Source organism: Battus philenor, unplaced genomic scaffold (assembly GCF_028537555.1).
Source record: "Battus philenor isolate CCGP_79_NKW_IND1 unplaced genomic scaffold, ilBatPhil1.0.hap1 SCAF_12, whole genome shotgun sequence".
Classification (NCBI taxonomy): domain Eukaryota; kingdom Metazoa; phylum Arthropoda; class Insecta; order Lepidoptera; family Papilionidae; genus Battus; species Battus philenor.
In genome coordinates this window covers 8,872,820-8,889,338 of record NW_027181674.1, presented here as the reverse complement: position 1 = coordinate 8,889,338, position 16,519 = coordinate 8,872,820, and the positions used below count along the sequence as shown (strand labels likewise).

The following is a 16,519-nucleotide window of genomic DNA, read 5'->3' as shown; positions in this document are numbered from 1 at the left end:
AAATAGTAGTATACTGGCAAATGACACACAACATTTCATTAATATTGCCCAGTAGATTGTAATAAGACATAACGTTGATACGTTACAATTTGGTTAATTTTCTAATGATTACTACACGAAATGCATAGGATATTAAAAAAATAAAAGCCCCCAATTTTTAATCCCTAACCATGACTTCAAGATTTTTTTATTAATTTTATTTTCATAAAATTGCAAAAAATCAATAAGTGTGTACGATAAGGAAAGTAAAAGCTCAATCTCATATACTCGTGGATCTCATATAATCTGAAATAACATTTATCCTGCATTGAATTGGCTTCTGATTCATATAAAATGGATAAAATTTGTTAGTTGATAAAATTGCAATATGAAAAAATTGAAATTTAAAAACGTTAGTTAAATACGTTTTATTAACATTGTAAAAGTCTACTTGTAGGTGATGTATTAAGATAAGTAATTATATTTTTTTTAGATTTTAGCCTTAGCTTTTAGCTTTTAATCAGCTAAACCGTTGCCTTGTATCTAAGCCATAGTGTTAAATTAAAAAAAAAACAATGTCACTGTCACCCAAGTAATTACAGTTATTTTTGTTTTGCCGACTTGATTGCGTGTAGTTTTGTGTATAACAATTTCTTACCTGCTCGATAAATATTTAAATAAAGCATTTATGTGTAAATTATAAATGACATTTACAACGAACTGTATAAATAGACGTTTATAGTTAGTAAAATACATTTTTCATTATCATAAACTCCCATTTAAAAAACGCATTCCACGTCAGTAAGTCTTTACAAACTCCAATAATGAGAAGATCTAAGGGTTACCAAGACTTAGATGAAAATATCGGCGATTCTCGCGTAACGATTTCACAAATGCCGCCTCCACAAGAAATAGAAATGGCATCAGTGTCTGTAATACCAGATGGTATGTAAATAACTGTATTTTCATTGTTATTTATTTACATAAACATTGAAAAACCATGAAATAATTAAACGTAATGCAGTATATTATGTTTTTATATCCTAAAATCATGAGATATACTACTTAATTAATATAAAAATTTGGAAATAAAAAATCATTAATAAATAATTAAACTTCTAATAATATATTTTTTTTCTTGAAAATGGTAAGTAATCACAGAATGGATCAATTTTTATATAATTAAATTAAATTAAGTCCACCAGCCAGTAAAACTATAAATTAATCAACTATCATTGTAGTACAACTAACCTTGGATAATTGTACACCACTCTTTCCTGTAGGGGCACAACAGCGAAATATATTCACCTCCAAGAACATCTGCATGTAATTAAAGAATAGTTATGAGTTTCCCCTAGTTTCCCCTTTCTATATTTGAGTAGAAGCACCATAATTAACAAAATAAAATTTTAAAATTTATTATTTTCATATTGGTTTAACTTTGCACGACATTATAGCTATCTGCAATAGACAGGAGTAAAGTTTATTATGACAGTAATTGTAAATTATTGTTGTTTTAGCTTAATATGCATGGCAATTAGTTATATTCAGGTTAGCTGCAGCTTAAAGTAATCATACTCAAAGCAATAAAAAGGTGAATGTATAGCTCATTGGTCAGCAAAAAACTTTAAATATAAAGCCTTCATTTTTATTTCCAATCACAGTGCATGAAGTGATCACTGAAATATGTTACATCAATTTATATTTTCTATTGAAATGTTACTGGGCAATAATTTTTAGCTGTACAAAGTCTGCAGGGGCAGATAGTAAACTAAAATTTATAATAATATGTAGTAATATTAATGAAGGAATCTGATTTTGGATAGGATGTGCCACACATTAATTTACAGCAAATGAGCTATATATTCACCGCTTTAAAGTATTAAACTTACCACTATAACCAATTAACTTGCATAAGTCATAACATTCTCTCAGTCAGGATATAAACTTTTCTTGAAAAATTAAATACTCTAGCTGTGTTCCACCAGGCAGTCTCATGAGCGTGAGTTGGAGATGTTTCTAATTCCTATTTATTTTCAAGATATGTATAATATTTTATAATTTGTGCCTATTAGAGACTACGAACCTCACATGTGAATGGCATTACAATACTAATGCTCATTGTAAACCAACATCTATTATTATATATATTATACAAAACTATATAAATATTCATTTTAAAATTATAAAATTTTACAATGTTATAAATTTTCATTATTTAAAAATTGCAGACACCTTTACAGTCACTCAAGCAGTGAATGCGCTGGGTTTTGGCTGGTTTCAAGTTAAGCTGTCATTGTGCACTGGTTTGTGTTGGATGGCAGACTCTATGGAAATGACAATACTCAGCATTTTATCTCCAGCCTTACACTGTGAGTGGAATATTAGCAAGTAAGTTTATCCAAAATTAAAACAAAATTATGTCTATTTAAAACTTTTTGATGAGTTTGTGATGAAATATACAATCATTGCTGTTGTCTGCCTATGTGAATCAATTGTGAAGCATATATAATATGTTTGTCTTTTTCTATGCCCTTTGACTACACCCTACTATATTTGTACTGTAACATTTAAATTTTCTATACTACATAATGTTAGTACATATGACTCTCATTCTATTGTAATATACCTTACAATGGCACCATTAAAGAACTTAAGCTTGTCATTCCAATGTACTGAATGATCATTATCGTAATTTCAGTTTTATCAAATATCTGGGAAGACTAAACTAGTGCATTAAATTGAAAGATTAACTTATACAGATGTCAAAACAATTTGGGTGGCAGAGCAAGTAGAAAGTAAATAGGAGATTTATAAAAGAAATCTTTAATGTTAGCTGTAGTCTTCCCAATAATGCCATTAAGTAAAAATTTTGGCGACAAAATAAATAAATGTATGTATTAATATGATTATTTTACATATAACACAAACTGTACTCTGATTCATGGTGTGAAAACAATGTAATGCTTGCAGTATGTGAGGTCAAATTAGACTGACAAGAGGGCTGGTATGGGCTTACCATTTCTTACGCTCCCAAAACTGTTTCAGAAATAATAAATAGAGCACAATTGTGCCAATATGGGGTAGTTTAAAAAATATCATGTGTCCTATATTGGTAATTGGTAGATCAGAAGTACTGTGTGATGCAGTTTTTATTACTGTGGCTACAAAACTTCACTTTTCCAATTTTTTTCACTCTCATGTTAATGTGAGTAATGACTTATGTAGGCGGCTATCAAAATTTGTACTGCAATGGCCTAAATTTTGATAGCAAATAAAATCTTTTTGTCAAACCCATGTAGTTTTCAAAACCTTGTCAAAGAATTTACTATGCAATGTTGGCAAGTGACATCAGAAGATAGCACATAGTTTTTTTTTATAAATATTTTTAAAAAGTCAAAAGATGTATGAGACGGCCTGTTTGATAATTACAAAAATGATGTTATTGAAAATTGAATTTTTGCTCAGGTACCAACAAGCTTTAACAACTACAGTGGTTTTTTTAGGAATGATGTTGAGTTCTACTTTTTGGGGAAATATAAGTGACCGCTATGGAAGGAAGATTGTAAGTTTTATGTTACTTATTATAAACATTTTTTTATTTATATATATAGTAATGTTTTGTTAATGAGTAATGATAAAATTGAAATAATGGAATTGAATCAACATACTGATTTTTGATACTTAAAACTTAACCATTTTAGTGCCGGGCGAAAAATAAAATGTGCCTATACGTGAATAATCGGTCGAATTTCATAGTTTCACTAGGGTTTGGGAAAATGCGCCTATAAACCTAAGAAAAAATAATGTTTATACGATTCAAAAAGCAATGTACTTTGGATGAAGTAGAGAACAAAATATTGACTAGTTTTTCTCTGCGCATTAAAAGTTATGTAAATGGAAAAGGTATAAATATTTATAAAAATAGCAAAGGTTGAGTTCTGTCTTACACAACAAATTTGCATATACAAATAGTCATCTTTTCATCATAATTTTCTATGGACCAATTATTATGAAGTATATCTGGAAACGGTTCGATAAGAGCCCAAAGCCACAGCAAATGACGCCGCAGCTTGTATGTCGCTGGAGCGGCAACCATCGGTGCTTATGTTAGATTTCGGTACCTCCATATTCGGTCGTCTTCCACAGAGTTAAAATGAAAACCTATATTTTTAATTATCTCATAATGAAATTTAATCATTTATAACGTATTACCAATTAATTTTGGAATAAAATTCTCCCGCAATGCGAATAGTAAAGCGCTGCGAAGCGCGGGCTGTGTCACTTCTCGCCAGTGTAGCAGGAGCCGATACATCGGCTCCGGGCACTAAAAGGGTTAAAGTTACTTACAATAATATTTTACAATAATCTGAAAAGGTCTTTAAGTTTTTTCTTTGCTGCTAAGTATATGCTTAATTTTAAGATATCTTCTTCTTAATAAGAAGATATCTTCTACACTGTAGAATCTACAGGAATGAATAGAAGGCAGGTTAGAAATTTATTATGAAATTCTTTTTTTATCATATATGATTGGCCTCCTTTTTAATCACTCTATCTGTTTCAAATACATCCTCTTCTTAAGAACAACTTAGTAGAATGAAATAAAAACTATTGCTATCGAATAGACGTAAAAATGTTAAAAGAGGGTTTTTTTATATTTTAATCTTTAAATATAGTCTTTTGTAAAAAAATTAAAAATTGATAAAAAATGATAAATCTAATTCGTAAAATATTGTTGCAGGCATTAAGCATGTGTGGTGTATTATTATTTTATTATGGTTTGCTCAGCGCTATAGCACCCAATTTTCTGTGGCTTCTTTTCTTAAGAGGTCTGGTTGGATTTGCAATAGGATGTGTTCCACAATCGTGAGTAACTATGTCAATATTAATTCTTAAACATGTACACACAGTAGTAAATTGGAATTGTTTATTTCAGTGTTACTTTATATGCAGAGTTTTTACCAACTAAGCAACGAGCCAAATGTGTTGTGCTTCTGGATGTAAGTTGGTATTTGGTGACAACCTCTTTTTCATTTGATCTTCCGTTTCATTCTTTTCTGATAGGTTTTCCAAATTTGCTGCTAAATTAAACATTTGATTACAGTACTATTAAACAGGTCTTGTTATTTATCCTAAATATCTAACACAAAACTTTATTTTTACAGCTCTAATAGTAATAATAATAAATTATGATCTACAAGACCATACACAACATGGAAAATAATATATATGTGGATATATATTTATTTATTTATTTATTTGTAATATTTATATTCAATGAACAAATGTTTTGTAATTTTGGCTTTCTTTTCACACTATTCTATTAAGTTTCAGTATTTATAAAATTTTAATGCAATGTTTAATGTTTACTTTCAGTGTTTCTGGGCATTAGGAGCCTGTCTAGAAGTTGCACTGGCGTTAGTGGTTATGCCCACATTGGGTGTGCATTGGCTGCTGGCACTGTCGACAATACCATTGTTGATTTTTGCACTAATTTGTCCAGTAAGTATTACCATAAATTAAACAAATATATGATAAACAGAGAACCAAGAATATAGTAATATTCTTTATTCTGTAGGTATTAAATTATGAGTAATAAAAAACATTTATATAATTAAACAAAAGTACAAAATATGTGTATTGAACTTAAATATAATGGCACATGTATATCAGCACTCTTAATAATACTTAAGATGCTGGTTTATTAATTATAATCGATATTGGGATTTCGCTAATTTTATGGGGTAATAATAATTATAACTATTCACACCAGTAATTTGTTCCGATTTCTCTGGAGCTGAATACAAATTAAAATATGGAAATAATTCAAACAATTGGAGCAAAAAATTATCGTTCATATAGCTGCATTAGGGCTCGCGAGCCGCGACATGTACACCTTACATGTCGCTGGTTACATTACGTTAATTTTTCATTTAAACATTCCTTCTGATAGTTGTATATATGAAAAATTGTACCACATGCTATGAGTTTCTTTCACGGTTTCATGTGCATTTAGTCCTATATTTAACCAATTTAAATGTTTTATTAATATTAAATACATATTTACATCTATGAAAATTATACGTTTACACAAAAAATAATATGCATAAATGTTTTATGAATTGTAGCTATGTGCGAATTCGAGCAGGTTGCCGCGGCGTGGTTAGGTCTCCCACTAGATGGACCCGCAATATAGTGGAGGTCGAGGGAAGTGATTGTGGTGATCTTTGACCTATCCTTTCGGTAGGTGTCTATCGATTGAAATGATGATGACGTATAAAGTTCTTATAACATTTTTTTTACTTTACGTTAAAGTAACTTAAAATTAGCTTTTCTGATTTATTTTATTTCTTATGTTACAGTGGTTGCCGGAATCTGCTAGATTTCATGTCGCAAGTGGTCAACCTGACAAGGCATTGGCAACTTTAGAAAAGGTATTAGCATTATCAATAACAATAGGCATGGTTTCAGTTTATATATATATTTTTATGTATTTGCAACAATATCAGTTTGAATAATATGTATGCTTCCATAGCATCGTTATGAGCGTGTTGCTTATTATGCTCTGAAATTAAAATATTTTTACAGATAGCTCAAGATAATGGTCGTCCAATGCTGTTAGGACGACTCGTGTGTGATGACTCTGTAGGCATCGGTCAACGCGGACGTTTGAAGCATCTACTCATTCCGCACCTAAGAAATACTAGCTTACTTCTATGGTTTATATGGTATGTTATACTTACATTGTTTTTACACAAAGTTGGCTTCATTGTTATAATAACAGGCATATGTAGTATTTACATACAAGGAATAACTCACACAAATTGTAACACAGATAGTTAACACTTTACCCATTTGTTAAATCAAAGTCAATTAAATCTTTTTACATTATTAATTATCTCTGTTAATGTAATTATACACTTTTGCCATAATAGCAGTAATTGTAACGATCGTTTTTACCGCCCACGTAGCACGAGAGAACGAAGTGATGGCTTTCTAATTTTCTCTTGTAAAGAATCACGTACTTAACCTATTATTTTTTGCTATATAAAGCTGTAATTAAAATTAAAGACCCGTCCTCGCATACGCAAGCCCGTGATTGGCGCAAGCTAATCAGCGTATAATGAACTTACTCTAGATCGTATAGAACAGGTTCATGCTTTGGTACACCGCACTCACCGTAGTACATTTGTAGACGTAACCCACTTGTCAACCTGGATTTGCCAAAAATCGCCCAATTCCTAATGCTGGTATAGATTCATTACTCTGAATTTGCGGCACAACACACAAAATTCACTGATTGTAGGTGCTCCTACCTACAATACCACCCGGTACATTCAAACGCCGCACCGTTCTAAGACTGAGACACGTACACGTGTTTCGAAGTGTTGTTGGAGTTTCTTCCGCCACTTCTCCCGGCGGTAACGCTTTCCGAAGTGGCAGTATTGTAATTAGTCTGGCAATACCAACCGACAAAATCGAGGTTCGACTCTCTAGGGCGCCAAAACGAATATTATCAACGAGTCGGAGGCTTTTGAACCTTTTTTTTTTGTTACTGCATGAAGTATCCGGCGAAGCTACCTAAAAACTCAGCGACCTCCTTACGGAGAAATCTACAAATGCAATAAAGGATGTACAAAAGTGAGGTAAAACAGAAGTTTTACATTACGTTAATCCGTAAGGCGTCACCTATTGAGATGAAGTAACAAGAAACTTGGAGGGACTTTTTTTTAATTAAGCAAAAAATTTCAAATCGACACTAGCCGATCTTCGTTGTACGTCTCCGAATCATGACTTATCAAACAGATACTATATCAAGGCGTCAGACAAATGACTGTAAACATTACTGGTTTTAAACTTATGAAATTACTAGGCTAATTAGATGTATTATTTTTACTGCCCGCTCTTAAGCTGTGGTCTTATCCCAGTTTCATATTGGGATAAATAATCTATTATCTTAAATTTACTAATTTACTTTGGGAATATTGATTTTTTTTCATTTTTCGGAACACAGGGAATAATATACTACTGGTGAGTTAAAATATTTTTACTAATTAAATAATAAGTGTAAGTAAATGAAGTTTTTAGGCGTTCCTTTTTAGTTTTCGACAGAATAAATTTGCATTAAAATAATTACATAGTCTTGTCATGAACATTGTTACTAAGAAAAATCACATTTTTTTATTGTACATAACATTTATTACCATTACAGTGTGTTTATTATAAAACCATTAAAAATATATAAAGCTAAAAATGTTGAGGCCATATCAATAGCAGCATGCACTTTTTCTATGGGAAAATTCTTCACTGTCAATTACAGGGATTATTTTAGAGACACGAAATTATCATAGCGTTTAGAGAAAGCTTTACTTTCTGAAACTGGCCATAAGTCATAATCCAATGAAGTCTGAAACGTTCGTTTCTAACCAAGATTCGCTGGATAGAGCTTTATAGCCCGGCTCCGAGTCTTGCTTAAAAGACCTTTCTTGGTTATTGAACACAGCGTTGTTAAGACTCCTAAATACCTTCTCAAGAATAATATCGTGATATACATGTGCCTGTATTTTTTACAAAAATATGGCTCAATAACTGATTCATAGGCAACAACAACCCGCAAAACCATCACTTAAGCCGGGTAATGTACATGTATGTTGAATAATCAGGAAGCTTCTTCATATTTTTCAGCACAAATACGCTAATTTTGTTTGTTAGAATATTGACCAATTGTAAAATGTCATAGAAATATTTATTTACTGATGAGAACATATCTCATCAGTAAATAAATATTTCCATGACATTTTACGTCCCTCTTAACCCCCTATTACCCAATTAAATTATCAGTTAAAAAAAGTACCAAAGCGTCTCTTATAGCTGGCAAGTCCTAAGTAATCCGTTAACACACGGTGCACAAACATTAGACTAATACCAAGCTTATTTAAAATGTTGTATTAATATTTTATTTATACTTAAAATATTGTATTTGGCACCATACCTACTTTATGTAATGCAATTAAAGCGTTTCGGATCTCTTTATCATCCGATTATTTTAATATCACAAAATATTTTACAATACATAGGTAAGAAAATATGAAAACACAATGTACAATCATATAAAGATGACAGATTCCAAATGTAAAAGTAAACTTTGTTTATTTTTAATTTATAACAGTATTTATGGCAAGACGTACATCGATCACGAAATATTTTTCATTAGTGATATGGCAGATGTATATTTAGCGTATTAAATTTTACTTACGTAATGCGTTAAAATATTATATCACAATCGAGAAAATTCCGCTATAATGTTTGATGGACTATTACCAGAAAAAAGTACGTATATACGAAAAATCATTTTCGCGACAGCCGATAGATGCCCACTGCAAGGCAAAGACCCCCACAATGGCTCAAGTATTGCACCGTTCGCATATAGTAACTTCCCGCCACCTTAACTATATCGAAAAATATCATTATACTTATCATATTTTTGCTATTGACAATTGACTGTTTTTAAGAGGTAATAAATTTATAAATATAACTTGTATACATATATGAATTTTCGCATATGCGAATGCATACGTGGGTTCACATTGAACGTGTATTTCTTGCAAAATAGTGTAATTGAAAAAGAAAATCCTTCTAGGATGTCATGCGCTTTTTGCTACTACGGACTCGTTCTGATGACAACAGAACTATTTGAAACCGATCCTGATGGCTCAGAGGAATCTTGTGCAGCTGATTGTCGTCCTTTGCAAACTACGGATTATATGGATCTTCTTTGGACAACTTTAGCTGAATTTCCTGGTAAGTAGTGAATCATAAGTTACGTAACTCAAGTTTTCCTATGATTATGATTTTACCTCCTAAACTTTAATGGCGACATTTTGATCTATCTGAAAGGTTTATCGATGTTTCTTTTTTTCTTATAGACCACTAGACATTTTTACAAGTCTGTACAATCGTTGCGGATGGCGTCACGTTGTGCTAATAAATTCAAACTGAGCTGAGCTTCTTAATATATTATTTTTCTGCATTAATTGGTTAAGCCAAGCCATACGTTTAATTCTTCAATACCGAAAGATTAATTTTCAAAGTTTTGCCACGTTAACGTAGATCCCAATCGAATCTCTCTTGGGCTTTTGGGAGTCCCTCGGACCACTTTGGGTAACATTTGTCTTACTAAACGTCTGCAGTAGCTTAAAAACCCAAATATCATCAATATTGAATTAGTGTGATATTATGGTATTTTCTTAATACTTATATATTTATTTTAGGTATATTTGCAACTATATTTATAATAGAAAAATGTGGACGTAAAAAGACGATGGCATCTCAATTCGTTATTTTCGCCATTTGTATCTGCGTGCTTGTATATAACACAAAGTAAGTAATAATTTTTTATCTCTAATAATAAAATTATTTAAACACATCAACAAAGAAATAAATATCTCAATGTATGTAAGAACTTCCTATAATGTTATTTTGGTGATTTCTGGGATGTCACACACATATTTTTTTAATTTTTAATTCTCGTTTTTAATCAAATACAAATGTTTTGACATCTTAAAATACTTATTATTAATATAATTTTTTTTTTGTATGCATAGTCGAACATTCTTGACGTGTGTGCTGTTCCTGGCACGGGGAATCATCGCGGGCCTTTTCCAGGCGGCTTACGTCTACACACCAGAGGTAAAATCAAAAATAGGTTTAACTAATTTAATATGTGTTTTTTTTATTTTACATAGTAGTATGCAAGTACGTGTACTTTGTACATAGTATTGTAGCAGCTATATTACTTCATCGTCAGCATTACATCTAAAAGAGAAATTCCGCCGAAATATAATTCTTTATACATAGCAATATAAATATGGACGAAGCTCGTATGAAATACACACTTCTACCTCGGACTTCGTGTGTTGTTTTAACCTACAGACCTAGGAAGAACCCCACAATAGTAATAGTCTTTGTATATAAAAGCACCAATAAATTTAAGAAAAACAGTGATGCGCATAAAGTTAGCACCAGAAATAAAGGAAACTTGTTTACACATTTTTCTAGGTCATGGTCTCATGGTCACCCAGAGAGCAATAGAGAGAGCTATGCTCGGAGTTTCACTAAGAGATCAAGTCAGGAATGAGAATTACTTGAAATATAAGAACAGAAATGAGAGTTACACCGACCAAGGTCACCGGCGTAACTCGAAGAATTTCTTGTCTGTAGTGGCAGTAGGCAGGGCACATCGCTCGTGCAACCTACGTATTGTGCGGGCCGCAAGTTTCCCGAGTAACGACCACTAGCCGGTTGATGCGCCGCCTCGTCAGGGCCTAACTAGACAGCTTAACGACATGATTCAGGTCTTAGCAACTCGCTAGATGCGGGCAGCACAAGGCCGGTCACCGTGGTAATCTTTGGAAGAGGTCTATGGGACTATCTGACGCCTTGCAGTGGGCATCTATCGGCTGATAAGATGTGAAGAACTTCTATACAAGGTTTATTGCTGCTTTCAGGTGTATCCTACAGCTTTGAGGGCGACAGCTGTAGGTGCTTGCAGTGGCGTGGCCAGGCTCGGGGCTATGGTTACGCCGTACGTTGCACAGGTTTGTTAACCAAAAGATCTCTTTATTATAATACTTATGTATGCTGAACTAAGATAATGTAATAGAATGTTAACTTATATTATATATATGTTATCGTTCTATTGCACTTCAGTTGTTGTTCTAAGTCCTTCGTCTGTTAATGAAACAATTATTTCGGCATTAGTCGGGGCTCGCAGGCTGATAAAATATTAGGACCTTGAATAAGTTCTCGCTGTTTTTTGAAAGATGGCGTTGCGGCACTCTGTGCCTGGAATTTCGTACGGTAACAAATCACCAAAGTAGTGCTATATGTAACCTCAAATTATAGGAGAATAGAATTTACCAGTGTCAACTACATATTTATTTGCCTTTTGTGAAAATGTGTACTTTTGTGCCAAATAAAGTGTTTTCGCGGGGAATTTTATTGCACTGCTTTATTCAGAAAAAATCTGCAGTAGAAGCACACAGAATTCTCATTGAGACATATGGTGACAATGCTTTGTCGAATACAACGTGCAGAGACTGGTTTAGGCGCTTCAAAAGTAATGATTTTGACCTTGAAGACAAAGAGCGTTCTCGAGCACCGACAAAATTTGAAGACAAAGAATTGGAGGCATTGCTTGAAAAAGATCCATGTCAGACGTTAGTAGAGCTTGAGAAAACGTTACAAGTAGATGCGTCAACAGTTTCAAAACGTTTAAAAGCGTTAGGAATGATCCAAAAGCAAGGACATTGGGTGCCGTATGAGTTGAAGCCGAGAGACGTAGAGCGACGTTTTCTCATGTGTGAATTGTTGCTTCAACGACAAAAGAGAAAAGATTTTCTGCACCGTATCGTCACTGGGGATGAAAAGTGGATTCACTACGACAATCCAAAGCGTAAAAAATCGTGGGGTATGCCGGGTCACGTATCAACATCGTCGCCTAAACCAAATATCCATGGTTCTAAGCTTCTTCTCTGCATTTGGTGGGATCAGCGAGGCGTAATTTATTATGAGCTGCTTAACCCTTCTTTGCATGGTGATGGAAATTTCCATCATAACATTTAGTCAACAAAAAAAGATACTCAAAACCCTTGTAACGTAAATTTGTTGTTGCTCGCAACTTTTTAAGCGACTATTGCGTACAACAAAACGCGGTTGTCGAAAAATAGCAAAGGTCACTGTGAATTACCAGACCTAGAACTTGTAATTCTGCTGTTTGTTGAGACTGGAAGAAAGGAGCGAGATTTTAAATTGTTTTATAGAAATAAACGGAGATATAAAATACAATAAAAAATTAAAAAGAGTGGAAAAAAGGTTTGTTTTCATGTTTTTGTTATTTTATGTACAATTTATATCAAAACACTATAAATGAATTTCTCAAAACGTTGTGATAGAAATTTACATCACTATGCAGTAACTTCACTTGTAATGTATGGGAATTTTTTTTTGTAAATGTTTATTTTATGCTGTTTTTTGGGGAAACTTGAATGAAAGAGATATTGCAGATTATCTTTGTAAGTTATAAGGCGGTTGGCTCTCAGAAGATGGCCTTAATGACCAAGATTCCGATGATGAAAACCACGATGCTGATGAAATTATAAGCGTTGCAGGAGGAGAATGATGATGACGATGTGGATGAAACTGCTGACGTTGAACCTCCTCTTGTAAAACCAGACGATCAAGAACCCCCTCACACATCAAATTCATCTAATTTGCAGTCTTCACCCAGTTTTCCATTTGACAAAAGAAACTTGATTTGGAAAAAAAGGAATCTGGTGTGTGACACAGATAAAATTACTTTCTTGGGGAGTTCTGCTGCTTCAGGTGGTCTATCACACCTAGAAACTCCATATCAATGTTTTCACCATTTTATCACTGAAGATTTTTTCAAAACATTACTAAAGGAGACAAAATTATATAAAAAACAGAGTAATCCCAGTTCATCTATATCATTTACAGAATATGATTTGTATAAGTTCTTTGGTATATTATTATACATGCCAGTAATCAAATTTCCTAGCACAAGATCATACTGGTATACATACTGATATTACTTGTCCGTTTATTGTCCAAGAATACAATAAACATATGGGAGGAGTAGATCTCATGGATAGCTTTTTGGGCAGAAATCATATAAAAATGGGGTCTAAAAAGTGGTATTTGCGTATTTTTTTCATCTATTTGATCTTGCTATTATAAACTCTTGGATTGTTTATAAAAAAAATGCTCAAGAAAGTGATGAACCTAAAAAGAGTCTGCTTACAATGGGCCAATTCAGAAATGAATTGTCCTTTGTGCTATGCAACAAAGGAACCACCAAAGCAGCTAAAAGAGGGCGTCCTGGTACCGTGTACTAGAAGAAGAATTACAATCAAAAAAAGAAAAGGTTCTCCAGCTCCACCACCTCCAAAAGACATAAGAAAAGATGGTGCTGAACATTGACCAAAAGTAGGTGGGTCACCCCGGTGCAAATTTCCCAAATGTAAAGGCTTTTTTTTTTTATACATCTACAATTTCGTGTAATAAATGTGGCGTCAATTGGTGCTTAAATAAAATAATTAATGTTTTTTGAATTATCACTAAAAAAAAGAAGACTAAGTAAACAACTTTTCCATCATAACTTTTCCATTAACTTTTCAAACATCATATTGTTTTTTACATAATACATATTTTTATTCACATTAGGATTTTTTTTAATATTTTTCCTTTAATCTAGAGCATTAATTACATCACCCTGATTTATTTTAAAAAAATAGTAAAAATCATGCAAAGAAGGGTTAAACCTAATGAAACTATCACGGGAGCTCGCTATCGACTTCAGTTGATGCGTTTGAGTCGCGCTCTGAAAGAAAAGCGGCCACTATATGCCCGGCCACATGTGGCAAAACCAGTCAAAACTTACCTGGAAACACTTCAATCGGAAGTTCTACCCCACCCGCCGTATTCACCGGACATAGCCCCCTCGAATTACCACTTGTTTCGGTCGATGGCACACGGTTTAAGCGAGCAGCGCTTCCATTTTTTTGAAGAAGCCGAAAAATGGCTTGATTCATGGATTGTCTCGAAAGATTAGAAAGTCATTTTTCCGACGGGGGATTCAATTGCTACCAGAGAGATGGGAGAAAGTGGTCTCTAATGATGGACAATACTTTGAGTAATGTCATTGTAAGCATTGTATTTTAAATTTTTTTTTTTGAAAAAAAAAAACAGCGAGAACTTATTCAAAGTCCTAATATGAATTTCAAGAGGCAGAACATTTAATGTCTATACATTCTTTCAGAATATTATAAAGGTTCTGTTTGTCGCAAATCTAAGTACGCCCTTCAATTTTACTTACATTTTTAAATAAATAGACTATGTAAAATAAATAGATTTTTTTCTGAAATGAAATAAGTGTTAAATTTCTATCTACTTCTATTTTGAATTCGAAAGTGATAATGTGTATATATAGAAGATCTTCGGCCCCAACGGCCGTCGTTGTATGGCTGATGTACCTCGCCCACTGCCACTTGAGACGAGTCAATTATTCGTACTACATGAACTTGGTTTCAATAATAATTCAAATTTATTACAATTTATAGGTTCTATTGAAAAACTCAATTATTATTGCAACTGGGGTATACTCTTTGGCGGCCGTGCTAGCTGCAGTCGCTTGCTTAGCATTGCCCATTGAAACCAAAGGTAGAGAAATGAAGGATACTGTCACCGCGACTACGTAATGTCGATGAAAAATCGGCAATTACATTTGGTATGTCTATATCTATATGTATGTATAACTTCACTAAGAATTTCATATATAACTGTAATTAATAACACACTATGCGGGGAGCAAGTATTGATTAGGAAATTCGGTATTAACTGAATGATGAGTTACATATAAAATATTTTTTTCATTGTGTTTTTTTGGTTGTGTTACTTAGAAATATATTCGTCATAGTTAGTAACTCTACCTATAAAATTGCGCTAGTACGTACAGAAACATTTTCAACGATCCGACTAGTGTGTTAAAATTTGCATGTAACAGCTTGTGTTCATAGATAATCTTAGTGAAGTATATTTCGAAAACTAGATATTTTATTTTTATAATCATTGAATAATATTTTGAGTGTTGCCGAACGCACTGTACCACGCCTTAAGAAACCCGTTCCTTCCCTTCCCCCTCTCGCCGCACGTAAACCTTAAGCGCAGTACAGCGGTTTTGATAGCACTATAATGCTTTTGTTACACGTGTGTGATGAGAAGTGTTCTGTAAATAAATATATATATATATATATAAATAAATATATATAAAAAAATAAATAAATAAATAAATATATATAAATAAACATCGTTAAATATTTAAAAATTTTAGATTAAAATCTATAAGAGATCACAAATAATATAATGTGCAGCATATAACTTTGTAACTTTGTTTAAACATTGTTTTCATTTTCCAATAGTAATCAATTTTTATTTACTTCTTATAAAGTGAAAAAAGGAAGTGCACTTATATTCAAATTATAACAAAAAAAATAATTTGCTACTTTTTTGGTTATAATTTTTAAAATAATCAACATGCCAGTTGCAAATAAAAGAAAGGAATTATATCATAGCAATTTGTAACAATAATCATGAGTACTACAGATAATTACAGGAAATTATTGTGTTAATGTTATGTTCTTATAGACATCTACTTAATGCGTTAAGGACTGAATTGTTAAAAATACTAACAAGGCAAAATCTGAAAGGCTCCGTTTTTATCTCGTTGGTATTCGTACCCTATCTACACACACATTTAAGATGTTTTTATTTAAAGCTTCTTTTACTAATACCTACTTATATATTATCAGTCACCTCGTTGGTACTTTCAAATATCGAACAAGTTATTAATTTATATTCACTTTATGTTCAAATTGATAACATTTACAAGAATATATAATATTTTTAAATTGATTTGAATTAAGTTTAGTTATAAAATATATTTCACTGACTTTCTACGGAA

General features: G+C 32.5%; 1 protein-coding gene across 1 annotated transcript; it reads left to right on the top strand.

The window, feature by feature from the left end:
- The first annotated feature begins 657 nt into the window (after positions 1 to 657).
- On the top strand, positions 658 to 15,937 carry LOC137932741 (synaptic vesicle 2-related protein). Its single transcript, XM_068776401.1, has 13 exons — positions 658 to 924; positions 2,211 to 2,370; positions 3,448 to 3,544; positions 4,721 to 4,845; positions 4,916 to 4,979; positions 5,356 to 5,481; positions 6,342 to 6,413; positions 6,568 to 6,707; positions 9,620 to 9,780; positions 10,251 to 10,359; positions 10,584 to 10,668; positions 11,487 to 11,576; positions 15,120 to 15,937. Exons 1-13 carry the CDS (start codon positions 804 to 806, stop codon positions 15,255 to 15,257), a joined length of 1,488 nt encoding a protein of 495 aa, XP_068632502.1. The 5' UTR covers positions 658 to 803; the 3' UTR covers positions 15,258 to 15,937.
- Positions 15,938 to 16,519: the final 582 nt, after the last annotated feature.

Coding starts and splice junctions, on each gene's coding strand:
- LOC137932741 (XM_068776401.1), top strand. CDS start 804: ATGAGAAGATCTAAGGGTTACCAAGACTTAGATGAAAATATCGGCGAT. Junction 4,846..4,915: donor ATAGGATGTGTTCCACAATC/GTGAGTAACTAT, acceptor TGTTTATTTCAG/TGTTACTTTATATGCAGAGT. Junction 9,781..10,250: donor AACTTTAGCTGAATTTCCTG/GTAAGTAGTGAA, acceptor TATTTATTTTAG/GTATATTTGCAACTATATTT.